Below are 15529 nucleotides of genomic sequence, written 5' to 3'. Positions count from 1 at the left end.
ACCTCTGATGTGAGATCTAGACCTCAGAGTTTTATCAGAAAGAATGAACAGTATAATTTACTGCAGACTTTACCTTTTCTGCTTTTAATCTGATTTAACCACCTCTGAATCTGAGCCAGCTGAAAAGGAACAAACAGAACATTGTGGCAACTGACTTAGAAATTGGTCTCTAGAGCTATCTGCCACTGTAAGCCAAGAGCGTATAAGTATTTTCTCCACCCGTCAGATGGGAATCAAGCTTTGCTTATCAAGTAGCAGGCTGAATTATATCAGCTTTGTTAACTGTGAGCGCACCATCTTTGTAGGACAATCACTTGGAGAAGTTCTTCACTCTTTGCCATTCTCTGGAAAGTCAAGTGACCTTCCCCATTCGACTGATGGACCAGAAGATCACTGAGGCTACACTGGAACATGAACTGAAACTCAGCATTATCTGTTTGAATTCTTCACGACTGGAACCTCTTGTTTTATTTTTACATCTGGTACTAGATAAACTTTTCCAGCTAGCTGTACAGCCTATGGTCATAGCTGGCCAGACAGGTATTTAATGATCCTTTACTTATTTTCCTTGGTACCACAAGCAAACTAGAGATGTGTTTGCCAGATATCCAGGGTCACATTTACTCTTTTGGTAGTTCAGAAGTAGCTGGGCTTGTCTGGACACAGTTTCATTGCAGTTTAATCAGATCTGATGAAATTGTTTGTGCTTCTCTTCTCTGCACAAATAAAGCTTTGAGACTCCATTTCAGAAGAACTTTAAATCTTAATAGTTACTTATCTGGAGATACAAATCAGAAGCAGGATGGTCGTTTAACTGCTTTGTGAGGAAACCAGCTGCTAAATAACTGTTCAACAGCTGATAATGATGATTGCATTACATCTTCCCAAATATCTTTAGCCAAAACTGAGTGGACACAAAAACAGGATGTAGTCATGCACACTGATGTTTTTCTGTTACTGAAGCTGTCAGCTGCCCATTACCTATATTAAACGTGGAAGAAAGGCATACTTGAAGACAGTGGTGCAGCTGATTTCCTAATTAATTTTGGTAGCCAATATTTGTTGTCCACTAAAATATTAGAAGAAGAGGCTGGTAGCTTGTATGTTTCTGTCAGCTGGAGAAGAATCAATATATTGCCCTTTAAACAGATATTTTTTAGGAAGTACCTGAAGGCTGCTAGAAATTGTCATGAACAGTAAGGGTCTGCTTTTACATAGCACCGTGTGGTGAAATAGTAGTGATTGGGTTGAAAGTGAGTCTGCTGACAATAGGTTTTTGGTTTATGTGGACTTAGTGTCTGGCCCAGTGTAACTGTTTTTTTCTGCAGTTATTAATCTGTTAAGGAGTGATTTAAAGCATGTACAAATTAGTTATTGTTAAAAGGAATGCCATGATCTAATTATGTTATTTCCTTCAGGGCTGAGACTAATTTTTGCTTTTTGTTTCACAGCTAACTTCTCACAGTTTGCCTTTGAATCTGTGGTTGCAATAGTGAACAGTCTCCACAACAGCAAAGACCTGAGCAAAGATCAGCATGGGAGGAACTGCCTCCTGGCATCATATGTCTACTATGTATTTCGCCTGCCAGACCCCCAAAAAGAAGTGCCAAAACTAGGTAATATCATTGTAGTAATTACAAAAAAATCTTCTCTCTTTATACACACTATTCATCATGGTGCTTATGAGACAGAGACAACTGGCTTTCAGAAGAGCAAATCAGAATTTCTTGTACCCAGACTGCGTAGTTTCCAAACAGAGCGCTGCTTCAGCATGTGAATCTTGTCTTGATCTACAGCAGATTGAAAAGAGTTGATAGAGGAAAGAAAGAGCTACTGTGCAGTGCTACTGCTAAGAAAGCCCTCAGTCTTTCACTACGGCATGCATTGTCAGTTGGCATGCTGCAGAATCCCAAAACATCTGTACCTTGTTATTCAATGCCCATGTAATTTAACAGAGCAGTTGTTGATGAGATTTTTGTAAGCTCTGTGCTTTTCACGCTGCTGATGCTGTGCAGCACTGAGCAGAGCTGGCTTGAATCTCGCGTTTGTCTCATATTACTATGTCCTTCAGTCTTCGTTCAAACATCTCCCTGTGGGCAGGTGCAGGGGGCAGTGCTGCTCTGACGGAGTCTCGTTATTACACATTTGGACGCACTTCTGCAGTGTCTGTCGGGAGTAAATTACTGCAGAGCCGAGTGATAAGCTGCAGCAATCCTGACATCACTGTTACACAGTCAGCTGCTGATGAAGAGGTCAAAAACATCATGTCATCCAAGGTAAGAGGGGAAGTCAAGTATCTGAGAAGCGTATGAGCCAAAACCAAATCTATGAATCCAGGTTTTTCTCTTTGAAGGCTGGACTTGCTTCTTGTGAATACACTGTATGTATCACCAGAAACATTCACTGTTTGTCTAATTTGGCATGTATGTGTTACATTCACTCTGCTAAATTCTGATGTATTTTTCAGTGAAGAAAATAAGAGGTAACATCTCTGAGTTTGAAGTTAGGCACTCCACAGAAGGATTTCCTTATTCAAGGTGCCCCACTCTCCCATTCATCCTGAGATTTAGGTTCTTTTCACATTATTTCTTAGAGCATTCAGGGGGAGCTGATCTAGGTATCGCGTAATCAGTGTCAGAAAAGACTGCCACTGCCTACAGTGGGAACAGGCTTGCTTTCTAAAAGGGATGAAGAACCCTTGGAAAGGAAATAGATTTTCTAAAATACATTGATAATTTATTCTGGTTCTTTCTCATTCTTCTGAGATTTGATATTGTCTACAGTACCCTCTGTACCATCTTCAGATGCCCTCTGAAGATTCTGTATAAGTCTTTCCAGATAATAAATTCAGCCACAGAGTGAAACACAAACTTCCTCTTTGTTATCCAGAACCACATTTGTCACCAACAAATTGCAGGATAGGACAGGAGGAACTGAGAAACAGAATTGTTTCCTGCTGGGGCATCAGGTACTTGCTGGTCTGCAGTACCTCGAGTTCTTCTCAGAGCTTTTTGAGGATGGCTGTTTTCAACTCACTGAGGAAAACAAAACCTTAGCAGGAGCAAAATCAGCAGGAGCTCAGAAGCCCTGCCTCTCACAGTTGCAGGATTTTACCCCTGTGCAAGAAGGCTGCTCTGAGCTGCAACCCAGACAGATCTCTGCAGCATTCTCAGAACCATGTGTTCCTTCCTTTTTCTGTGAGTGCTATGTACATGGAATACTGCTTCTCAAGCAAGTTATTTTCAGAAACATTTTGAGATTATTTTTTTCCCCATTGAATAATCAGATGGTTTAATTTCTTAAATTAAACCAGAATTAGTCAGGTGCACAGAATTTGTTAGTCTATTTGATTTCTTTGTATACATATTCACCCATAACAATTTTTAATAATGTAGATTTGAACTTAGTATCTTTATGAATTTCTGATGTAATGTGTCCTAAAAAAAAAAAAAAAAGAGAAAAGAAAATATCTCAGGATGGGTTTTTGTTTTTTTTTTTTTTCCCTTTTCAAATTAATACATAATTAGACCATTTGATTACAGCTTTATCACACTGATAAATTAGAAATTTATAATGCTTAGGTAACTATTGACATTTCACTGCCTTTTAATTGGTATCACTTTTAATGAAAGGAATAATTGCAGATATTAGTTAATTTAGGACATAGAACTACCTAATAAACCCTAATGACTGCTACCCTGAGAGAGTGAGTTTTAGTTCACAAAACACAGCTGTGGTGCTAAAATTGGGCACACGAGGGCAGCGTTGATATTTGTGGTCTCCTGCATCTGCCGAATTCAGGTGGTCTTTGGCGTCCTCTAAGGAATGGAATCCGAGGGCGGAGGAGGGGAGAGAAAGACACACAAAAATGTTTGGGTAATGTATAATCAATGAATGCACAGATGTAATAATTATGGAATATGCTAGAGAGTTTAGCTAAGCAGGTTATTATATAAAAGAGAATAGATAGAATGCTTACCCATGGCCTGTGCTTGCTGTAAAACTCCAAAGAAGGGACCTCCAGAAAGACATCCTTCCCCCCTGATAGTCAGCTCTTAAATAGGTCTAGGAGAGGTGCAGCCTCTGGTGAATTGTCTTCACCTGTGCTCCCAGGGCTGACTTCTTGCCTCAGGTGATCAATCAGAGGTTCAGGCCATGATTCAACAGTTCCCATACAGGTGAACATCTGTATTTACCTTCCAAGAAAACACTGATTTGATTTTTAATCTGTTAATTAGCTTAGGCTATGCATTAATGTGTGTGTGTGTGTATTTCTTCTGGCCATTCTCCAGCCTGCAGATCACAGCTCCAGTCGGATGTCGTTTTACATTGAAGGAACAAATGACACGCCAGGTGTATGTGCAAGCCCAAGACCATCCAGTAAAAAGGTAGCCTACTACTGAGTGTGAGAGTGACAGATTAACAGAACCTGGAGCCTCCACAAGCAGTGCTTGTAATTAGCATGAAATGAGGAGAGGGAGAACAAAATAACAACCAGTTTTATTGAACAGGGAGTTTGTGATGGAAAGTTAAATCTATGGGTAAATATTGCCCAAGCATTTCTGACTCTGTTCTAGAATCTTTAGATTCTTTTTCTGGGACAGATTTAGACAAGTAGCAGCTTGCCTGTATCCTCCCTTTGCTCTCTTTATCAGGGTACTAAGACCTCTATGTTTTTTCACTGCTGTTTCCCTCTGGATACCTGCCTTTACATGTTGCAGTAAATTGCATTCAGATATATTTGCCATTTCTTTCTTCTGTAAGGAATATTTTACTTTTGCCTTTTTTGTAGCATGTAGAATCAATTAATTCCGCCTTATTCTGAGTCTGTATTCCCAAATAGCTTTTAACAACATAAAACGTATCATTGCAGATAGCTAACTCCTCCAGAGCTGTATCTTGTGCTTGGTATTGAGGAAGCTTTGGATGAAGAGAAAATCTACAGTGGGCAGTCTAGAATCTATGTTCCTGTTAAGAGGCACTTCTTTTTTATTTCTGTTTATTGATTTGAATTAGGCCAAAAAAACATGAGGGTTTATACCCAATCTAAATCTTGGCTAGATTTATGTGTCCTGTTGAATGTGAATAGGCTTAGAGATTTCACTGGCTATACTGTTTGTATCAGGAACAGAGAACAGATATTACAATACATGGTTAGTCCAGACTTGAGTTTTCTCAAAGTTTAGGTCATTGGGACTAGGAGTCTTGTGGTGCACATCACTGCAAAGAGTATGGTCTCTAACTACACACCTCTGTGCAAACTCCGCTGTAATTGTTGTTGTGGCCTGCTATCCCACCACAGAAATAATCTTGTATGTTCTCTCAAAAACACAAACGTGCTAAGCAGAAGCTCTCAGAAGGAGCATGTGACTGTTCACTGTCAGGCACACAGCCTGTACTCTGAGGATAGACAAAAGGCGTTTTCCAGCTGAAGTGTCCAGGGTTCTGGATCCACAGCAGAATGGCCCATAGTGCTATTCCTTATGTGTCATTTTTGTCAGATGTCCAGGTGTTTCTGTTTAGCTGTTCACTCTTCATTATGGGGGCTGTCCAAGGTGCAAGTGCTAGGAATTGGTTGAAAGTGAAAGACGAGTTGGGTGAAAGACCATTTCTGAACACTCTGTGTTTATTATCTAGCATTTCCATGAGGAGTTGGCACTGCAGATGGTGGTCAGCACGGGTATGGTGAGAGAGGCTGTCTTCAAATATGCCTGGTTCTTCTTTGAACTCCTGGTAAGATTTATCACTGCTGTTTTGTAGCAAGTTGATGGTGAAATGCAGGCACAGATTTAGCTGGACTATAATGTCTTCAGCTAACTAACCCCACTGTGATAGGTTCCAGATAATGGAAGCACAAGTGAAGAATTCTCTATATTCACCCCCAGTCCTTACTGAGAGCCTGTGACAGTTATAATCCACCAAACTATCTGCACAGTTGTCCACAGCTTGTAGAAGTCTGGGTGACAGATATCAAAGTGAGCCCTTCCCTCCTTTTCTGCTCCTATTTCTTCCCTTTTGTTAATAACATATATGCAGTAGCAAGGCTACCCAAGGCCAGTGTCACAGAGCCCTGAGGTGACTGATGTCACTGCAAGTTTTGTTGACATACTGGTTTCCACTGGAAGCAGATATGCAACACAAGAGATCAAGGAGTAGGAATTAATTCCAGAAATGTCCTCCCCTGACTGTCATCACAAAGAACAGAAGCTACAAGCAGCAGGGACAGGGTGAGAGTGATCTGAGCCACAGTATGAACATGAACAGGACTATCTGCGTTAAAGCCCTAGGCTCTCTGGTTCCTTGCCAATAAAGATAGGATTTATAAAGATGAGAGGATTGAGAAAGATGAGAGTGACTGTGTTGAGGGAAAAACAGGTGGGAACTCTTATTCCATGGACTAACATAGAGAACAGTTTTATCTCCACTTTGTTATATTTTTCTCTTTTTTCTTTATTGCTTTGCAGATAAAGAGTATGGCTCAGTACGTTCACAGTATAGACAAGCAAGACAATGTACGAAGAAGCCGGTTCTCTGACCGTTTCAAAGATGATATTACCACTATAGTTAACGTGGTTACTTCTGAGATTGCTGCACTTTTAGTCAAACCCCAGAAGGTAAAAGCATGAAAAAATGCACTGTAGATTCTTGCTGTTCACACCACATCACACTGAGCTTTATTTAATTGCATTGTACTTTCAGGATCATCACTGGAATTAGACTAAAACTGAGGCTGTGGTGTTGCAGAGATCATGAGTGAGAGCTGTGACTGCAAGGCACAGTCCTGTGCCCTCTTAGCAGAGAGTTTGTTTTTATTCAGAGGGAGGCATGTGTTGGAGGGAATTCCCTTTCTCTGAGATAGGAAAGACTGAACTCTGTCTTTCAGTAGTTGTGCTGCCTTATGCCAGGTTGGCTAGGGCATCAAGCTACATCCATGTGTAGCATATTCCTTTAATCTCCTTTTCCTATTGCACTCATTCCTACTGCACAGCATTTTTCCCACATTTGATTTCCCTGACTGCAATATGAAAGCAGTGTTCTTCCTGCAAAACCCAACCATGAGATATTTAACCCCAGATCTCTCTAAAGACACACTGGCCACATGAAACTCAGAAACAAGAGATAAACCTAAACCACATGTAATTCTTTCTCCTGGTATATTTTAACAAGTTCCACTGGCACAATTGATTATAAAGCTGAAAATATTATGAAATGTAATTTGTATTTCAACATCAATTCAGTTAACTGATGTCACTTTTGCTATTCCCCAGAACATAAAATAAAGGCAGCTTGTGTGCCAGGGCTGCCAGAAGCACTGTACGTGCAGGACAATGTGTTCTGTCATGAGGTAGCTGGTACTTGCCCAATCACTGCTCAGCCAGCGTGGGTCTTAGTCCAATTCTCCACCTGTGGCTAGCTGTTGCGTTAGGGAACTGAAACTGGTGAAGAGCCACAACCAGACAACTGAGGACAAGAAATGGCAGAAATCACCATTACTGTCAACCAAAAAGTTGTTTCTGAAGCTTCATCCTTTTCTTCATCCTTTGATGAAGAAAAGATGCTTCTGTGATACCCACATGCACAGAAAACATTTCCATAGAAATCTTCACATCAGTGAATATATTGTGTGATAAAAATATGCTACATTAAAATGTTTTAACAGATCTGCTAAGAGATTAATATTTTATGCTTTCTTCATGAGAAATGCACAGGTTTTTATGGGCTGTTAATTCAATTCAATTTTGATGGATTGAGTAGGTAGAGTCTAACTGTGTGTGAAAATTCTGCTGCAGTGTTTTCAGAATTAAGCTAATTGACTAGCTGTACAGAACAGCAGTATGTGACACCTGTCTACGTTTTAAATCCACAAAGTAATATTCTGTATGTTTCAGTACATGGTTGAGCATGTTAGATTGTCCTGAGGTTCTGCAGCTACTGGCTTACTGTAGGCTGCCCTGTAAGCTATTGGAAAGCTGGTTGGGTTTTTTTTTTTCAGCACAGTAGAAAATTACTTTGCTATCTAAATTCTAGATCATAGATTCTATATGAATTCTATATTCTGTATGTGTATAAATATATTCTTGAATGGCAATAGCAACAAAAAGATTGAAAAATGAAAAATTAAGTCATAAATACCCTGAGGTGCTGCACACCTGCTCTCACTTGCCAGAGACACCAATAGCATTTTTATCAATCATCTCTCTTGTCAGTCTTGAGCAAACTCACCTGGGAGCTCTGAGAGGTGTGCAGACCCCTCAGGCACCTCCACAAATTCTTCTTGGTCAAGTAGATAATATTGTCAACCTATTATAATTTGATTTGGTATGTCTGAAATAGCCTTATTTTAGGGGATACTTGGAGTTCGTTGTGTGTCTCTAGTAATCAGACCATTTGTAAATACAAAGGAATTTAGTTGCTAGATGGTAAAACCCACAGATTTGTTGTACTGATATTTTTTCCTATCAGTTTTAGACATGAAATTTGTAAATGAAACACTTGGCATTCCATCAACAGAGCTAGGGCAGATTTTTTACTAATATCTGAAAACAGTATTTTATGTTGAACGCCTAAATAATTTTCAGTAGTGTTAGAAGTTCAATTAAAAAACAAATGGAGGGCAGGGAAGAGGCGCATATAAAAGTGTGGAGCCCATAGGAAGTTCAGGAAAGCTCTCAAATTTGATTTCAGTTGTTATCTGCACAAAGATTTGCAAAGATAAGCTTGGTCGCTCTCCTGTTCCATTTCTTCTCCAAAAGCAGTAACTGTTGGAATAATACACATAATTTTAACAAGGTCATGTTAATTAGAGAAGTTAAACAGTCTTCTCTCTGTTCCGCAACATTTCTGGAGACTGGAGTCCCCTACACTATTTTTTTATTCTAAGTGATACTAAGAAGTTCTCCACCTTTACATGAGTTTTATAAATTGTAAGTGCAGTTTTACCCCCCTCCCCATGTTTTATTTGTTTGTTTGTTTGTTTGTTTGTTTTAAGGAAAGTGAACAAGCAGAAAAAATTAACATCAGCCTGGCCTTTTTCCTGTATGATCTTCTTTCTTTAATGGACCGAGGATTTGTGTTTAATCTCATCAAACATTACTGTAATCAGGTAGGCATTGTGCATGATTGAGATTGTATTGGGCTTATGGCCAGTCTTGTATTCTGTTCTCTTCGATTCATTTATCCATCAAGATCCTCTGAGTTGTGTTAAAGGGTAAGGTAAATATCCTATTTCCTTCTGCATCTACAGAGACTTTACACCTCTTTTGATCTGTGGTCTGCAGAAAATAATTTGAGTGGAGGTTAGGGTTCTTTTAGAAATGCCATACCTTACAGTGCACTGCAGAGCATCTGTAGAGCCACTTTTCTTGCCTTTCTTTTTTATGTCTCTTAGCCTCAGCTTTTGGATTCCCGAAGTCTGCACATCACAGATTAAAGAGTTTTTGCACTCTCACCAAAATACTGCTTTTATAGGCAGTACTTAGATTTGGGGCGTTTGGTCAAAATGATCCACCTTTGTCTTATTACTTTACAAGCCTGCAAAAATTAAAAATAAATTATGTTTGCGAGGTGCTAGTATGAAATAATTGTATTCAAGACGGAAAGCTTTCCTTCTTTCTTGTGAGTCAATATACCTGTTGTGGCTTTTCTGCCAAAACAAGCAAAGCTGTCAGCTAATGGTAGATAGGAGAATTCAGTGTGTCAGCTACCATCATTTCCTATAGTATGTGCAAAACTCTATTAATGTTAATGTTAGTGTTATTCTGAAGGGAGATCACAAGACTACTGGTTCTGTGTTCACTAACCTGACTTTCAGTGAATTTGCTGCAGACTCAGCAATGTTTTGTTTGTTTATAATCCTAGTGTTGTGCAAAATTATTGTATTGTATTGATTCTTTCTTGGGAAGCCGGCAAGTGAGCCATAGAGGAAAAAAAGACACCACCACTGTCAAACAAAGAGCAACTAATGGTTGGAAAACAGCTAGGTACAGCGAACCAGGGAGCATTTTAAGGCATGCTTGGATATTTGGCTATATTTTTTAAAGTGATTCTATTTCAGGAAACAGGAAACAGGATATTTCACTGCATGATAATTTAAATAGCAAATACCAGTAAGAAGGCACTCACTTTCACTTGTTTCTCTAGCTCTCAAACAAGCTGAATTCTCTTTCCACCCTCATTTCCATGAGACTGGAGTTCCTGAGAATTCTCTGCAGCCATGAGCACTACCTGAACCTAAACCTCTTCTTCATGACCTCTGCCTCTACGCCAGCATCTCCTTCACCCTCTTTGTCCTCACAGGTAGGCATCCATCAGCCAATATTAGGTGGTCTTCACCTGAAGAATGCGTGTAGACAAAGACTTCTGTTGCTCTGTATTTAGCTGCTTCAGTTAGAGTTAATGAGCCATCACTACATCAGGGAGAAAAGGGGCAAAATAGTAAAGACTAAAGGACCACTACTGCAAAACTGAACCTACGCAAGTTAATGCTTAACGTAGCACAAGTATGTTTGTGGTAATGCTTTAGTAGACCCCTCTAGAAACATGTAAAAAGAATACAGTTGTTCATGCAGACATAAAAAATCTAAAAAGAACATGGCTCTGAAGGTACAGAGTTGATTTACAGGCATGCCATAGACACACAGCTGCTAGTACATATTTCAGTATCAGTGTGTGTTTTGGAGAGCTGTGGCATGTGCCACAGCAAACTTCAGTGCATTTGTTTTCTAGCTGAAGTTCTCAAGTAGATGAAAATACTATAGCTATATGTGTTAGTGACAAAACCAATGGAATTTTCAGTATCTTAAATGATGTATTTCTGTAGTTCTTCATAGCAAGGGTATCACTCTTTCCATTTCGAATATCAATGTTCTTTTCTTGGGATCCTCTCCTCCCCAGTGGCACAGCTGATGCTATTACTTTGTAGTTTCTCTAAGCAATTCAAAATTTGTGCTTTTTGAACCATGAATTTCAAATGAACTTTGAAATGTTAAAAATTCAAAGTGAATTTTGAACCAAAATTCCAATGGAGCAATTCAGATTCATAGTTCCCTTTTCAAGTGTCACTGCCAAAGAATTAGTTGTATGCTAAGATCTCTTACGTCACATACCTCAAGGGTTCTAACAGGTCTGTACTTTCTTAGAACTCTTCTTGGTCTTGAAAGCAAAGCGTGAAGGTCCCATAATCAGGTTTTCACAATAGTTCTGCTTAACCCTCACACTAGATTTCAAAGAGCTAGAGATAGAACTCCTCTGCTTGTATGTGGGGAGACAGAAATCTTCCAACTGGTTCTAGCAGGTCAGAGCTGGGCAGGCACCGTTTTGATCATTCCTTCCTTGAAACAACACCAACTCTTCTTTAGGAGTAACATCTGAAGTTCAACTGCGGCAAATAAATAAGGCTTTTGAAGGCCTTGCATGATTTAATACAGTCACTGACCACCCTGATCTGTCCGCAAGAGTGCTACCCTTGGGTAATAGATTTTCAATAAGAAATGTGGCCTTTCAAATAAATCTTTTGGAATTCGTGAAGAGAAGCCAAATTCACTTAAGTGGATGCTCTGCACCTTACTGTTACTTTTTAGAAACAAAGTGCCTTCTGCTCAAGTTTTAAATGGGAGCAGGTTAAGCTAGGTCAGTGTAAAGTATAGGGCAGCTAAGAGATGCGGGCTTCATTTGAAATAATATGCTGGAAGACACCTTTCACAGTATGGTATACTACTATTTCATGTGTTTGGGTTTTGGGACTATTTCTTCGTGACTGACACAAATATTGGGAGAGAATATTGAACAATATAAATTGAAAGCAAATTTCAATCTTATAAACCCCAGTAGCTTCACTGGGGAGTAGCGTCTAAAAGTTATGTTCCCCAGATCAAGGTACAAAAACATTCCAGATGACCTATGGCACCTATGATTGGAGAAGGTAAGAAGTTCACAACATGCATATAGCAGCAACTTTCCATTCACGGACTAGCTGTATATCAGCCATAGCCATATGTTAGAGCAATTTGAAGGCTGCTTTAAATTATGCCAGCTGCCAGCAAGCTCAGCCAAAATTTTCCAGAGCGAAAGGAAACACTGTTATACACCCTTCCTCACCTTACCTCCATGGTAGACATTATAGGAGCTTAATAGCGCAGTGCTTTTGATGCCCAAAGTCTCCCTTCTACGAGGGGCAACCTCATCAGCTTTGCAACAGTAAGAATGACGCAGAATTCTAAACATGGGGAAAATTCTGACTTTGTCTCCTATCCAAACTGATGATACAGGGTAGGAATTTCACATCTCAAATAACATTAAATGAATTGTTTGCACAGAATGGAAAGGATGAGGTTGCATCCTTGCAAGCAATTCATTTGAAAATTGATGCTTTTTATTTCACACACTGATGTTTTTCTCCAGACTTCTTTCAATGCCTGAAATAAGGTTTCCTCTGGTAAGGGTACTTTGTTATCTGCGTGGATTGTCCTTATGACATCTTTAAGAACGTTTGTTTCACCAGTCATCCTTTTACTTTTTTTACATCCTATTCTTCTGCAGAATTCTAGCTCCTGCTCCAGCTTCCAGGACCAGAAGATTGCTGGTATGTTTGACCTCTCATCAGAATACCGTCAGCAGCACTTTCTGACTGGATTACTCTTTACAGAATTGGCAGCAGCACTGGACGCAGATTGTGAGGGGTGAGTATCCAAATCTGCAGATTTCAGAATGGCACCATGTCAACACTAATGTACTGTTGGTATGGTCATAGTTTAACTCTAGGGTAAATCCTGTTTCCCCTAAATGCAACCAAAATCACTTAATGTATCATGACAGTGTTGGCTGGAATTATCAGAAAGAACATTTTCTGTCTTTGGCACAGAGTCTAAGAGTCCTGCAAAGCTTCTTCGGTGTTGCCTCCATAAGGAATTACTTTTGCATGAACCTTCATGAAAGTTCATATGAAAGTGTAGTGGATGTTGAGGCACGCACTACAGACACTCTCGCAAGCATCAACAAGTCAATCACACTGAGTTGTGATGTAGACTGATTCTGAAGAAAAGGGAAGCGAAAGAATGGTCTTTACCATCTCTGTCAATGAGTCACTCTAAAACACTTTATTGCAGGATGTTGGTGTTACTGAGTAAAAGAGTACTATTTGCTGCAGTAGTGTTGGATAAATAGAGATCACAGCTCAAAATTTTAGTCACTCTTCTTTCTAAATCACCACTGTCTTTTAGTCTAAGAGTTTAGCCTAACTTTGTTCAGAGTGTGATGCTTTTCTTTAAGCATCTCTCTTTGCCACACTGATTTTTCCATGGGTGCTTCTTGATTCACACTATGGCCATGTAAGACAGCTGTCTTTAGCAGGGAACATGGATCTCTGCTTTGAGTGGAAGACACTGTCTAATGACTATTGGTGTATTAATTTCCTTCTCCCATGTCCACCTTGTTTCTTAAATCTTTGATTACAAATAATCTGTGCATAGCTCATGGCAATTTTTTGTGTTAACAGGATTAGTAAGGTGCAAAGAAAAGCAGTCAGTGCTATCCTTAGCCTGCTGAGTTCCCATGACCTAGACCCACGTTGTTCCAAAAAAGAGATGAAGATTAAAATTGCTGCTCTCTACCTCCCTTTGGTTGGTATAATTTTGGATTCACTTCCACAGCTCCATGACTTTACAAGTAAGACCTTTATTCCTTTGTCTTTTTCAGCCTTAGAGTAACCTGTCTAAACAATCTGACTTAAAGAATTTGCCTTAAGTACTGAAATTCTGCCACAGTCTAGCAAGGCACAGTATTTCTTTATTTCCACATAACTGGATTTTTTAAAGAAGGGAAAAAATCTAGTGTCCTTACTTACCAAACAAATGATAGACCCAGTGGTATATCTATGGGATCTTGCAAAAAAAGCAGTCTTTAAAGAAAAACTAAGATACAGATAGGCTTAACAGACAGTGAGGAAGAAAACAAGAATGACATGGGCATTGTGTTACATTATAATTAAAGAAATTGGATTGTATTCCTTCCATATTTCTCTATTGCTCCTTAGGACTGTTAACATGACACTGAAGTTGTCAGAATTTATCTCAGATGTATGTAATCATCACTCAGAAAATATATTTCTATCACCTATTGTAACTTTAAACTTTGTTCTCTGTTACTAAGCCTTTTTAAACTAAGCTGTTTTCTTGATTTTTTTTTTTTCTCTATAAATGTGTTCGTATGAAACTGCTGAAAAAAGCGATTTGACCTTCTGTATGAGAAATAATAAATCTTTGCTACTTGGAAAATTGCATTTTACTTTCATTTAAAAAATTAAAGACTATGGGAAAAAAGGTATAATCCTTGAAGAATATACTTTTGTCTCTGGTTCTGAAAATATTTTTCATTTTGATATCTGGACAAAAGTTTAGCATTACGAATGTATTATTGAGCTCTTTCAGTCTAATAGCATGAAAGCATTTATTGCACGTAATATAAGTAAATCTCACTACATTCTTCTAACATAAGTATCATCCTTATGCCACAGACTAAAGAAGTCCAGGTCTACCAGTATGGCTAGTTTTTAAAGGCTCTTTTTAAATCTGCAGTATCTGAGGTTGTTGACCTTGTTCTGAACACTCAGGGATTGGCTCGTCAGTCAGTTTCTCTAAAAACTACATCTTGGAAAGCACAAATGGATGCTCAGAATCTAATGAGATTTTTACAGAGCTTTTACAAACGGTCTGATTCACTGAAATTGATCTCAAGCACCGAGTAGAAGCAAACAGATGCCTGAAATTAAAATTATCCTTTAACTTGAAGGCAGTAGTGGCTCTGTCAGGTGTTAGCAGACTTAAATTGCTTGCCAAATTTCCCCAGGCCGATGCATGGCTTTCATGTTGATCTTTTCACCTGAAATTGACTGAAAGTGGACATTTCTTTCTATGTGTTGTGAAGTTCTGGCTTAGCTTTGAACTTCAGAGCCAACCTCATGTTCGCTACTGCTTTTGCTTTTAGTTCAGCTTCCATAAATACCTGGAGGTTGTTGGGCACAGCTCCTTTCTCCATATTTATTTGAACAATTTGACAGTTTTTACAGATGATTCCAAACTGTCTTGCCATTGCTATATAATTTCTGCTGTTCAATAAAAATAAAGTCTCAGGAATGGAGGTGCCAATCATTTTGTTAGATAACAGCTCAGTGAAAGACTGTGAAATGTGAGCAGCAACAACTCAATTGCTGATGAGGTCCCAATGGGATGTTTTAAATCTAGTTTCAGATGCCCGCAGCGGAAAGGGGCGCACAGGAAACCCAGAAGAAGAACAGGAGTCTGCAGGTGCAATCAGTCAAAATGTGGCACTTGCTATTGCAGGGAATCAGTTCAACCTCAGGAGCTCTGGAACATCTCTGACGTCCTTGGTATGTCCAGGGTTTTGCCAGACTCCTTTCTTGAATACATTTTTATCTTTGTTTTTTCCTTCACATCCTTTCTTGTGATGAATAACTGCATGCACAAGAAATTGCCTTCTTGTTTCTGCTAGCCCCAAAAGAATGCCTCGTATTCCT

General features: G+C 39.2%; 1 protein-coding gene across 5 annotated transcripts in view; it reads left to right on the top strand.

Moving 5' to 3' along the window:
• The window catches only part of DOCK8 (dedicator of cytokinesis 8), an 85180-nt gene that overhangs the window by 44678 nt on the left and 24973 nt on the right, over window positions 1–15529 (top strand). For 4 of the 5 annotated variants that reach the window (XM_090132224.1, XM_090132222.1, XM_090132220.1 and 1 more), the window contains 11 exons: window positions 306–540; window positions 1452–1616; window positions 2101–2276; window positions 4293–4388; window positions 5638–5733; window positions 6465–6614; window positions 8990–9103; window positions 10141–10296; window positions 12538–12677; window positions 13493–13662; window positions 15237–15382. In XM_090132224.1, coding sequence (XP_089988350.1) covers window positions 306–540; window positions 1452–1616; window positions 2101–2276; window positions 4293–4388; window positions 5638–5733; window positions 6465–6614; window positions 8990–9103; window positions 10141–10296; window positions 12538–12677; window positions 13493–13662; window positions 15237–15382 — 1644 coding nt within the window. The remainder of the gene's footprint in view (window positions 1–305; window positions 541–1451; window positions 1617–2100; window positions 2277–4292; window positions 4389–5637; window positions 5734–6464; window positions 6615–8989; window positions 9104–10140; window positions 10297–12537; window positions 12678–13492; window positions 13663–15236; window positions 15383–15529) is intronic. The other variant, XM_090132221.1, reaches the window with a different exon arrangement.

Source organism: Phasianus colchicus, chromosome Z (genome assembly GCF_987193195.1).
Source record: "Phasianus colchicus chromosome Z, bPhaCol1.hap1.1, whole genome shotgun sequence".
NCBI lineage: Eukaryota > Metazoa > Chordata > Aves > Galliformes > Phasianidae > Phasianus > Phasianus colchicus.
Note: the sequence above shows the minus strand (reverse complement) of the source record. Positions and strands in the feature narration are given on the sequence as shown.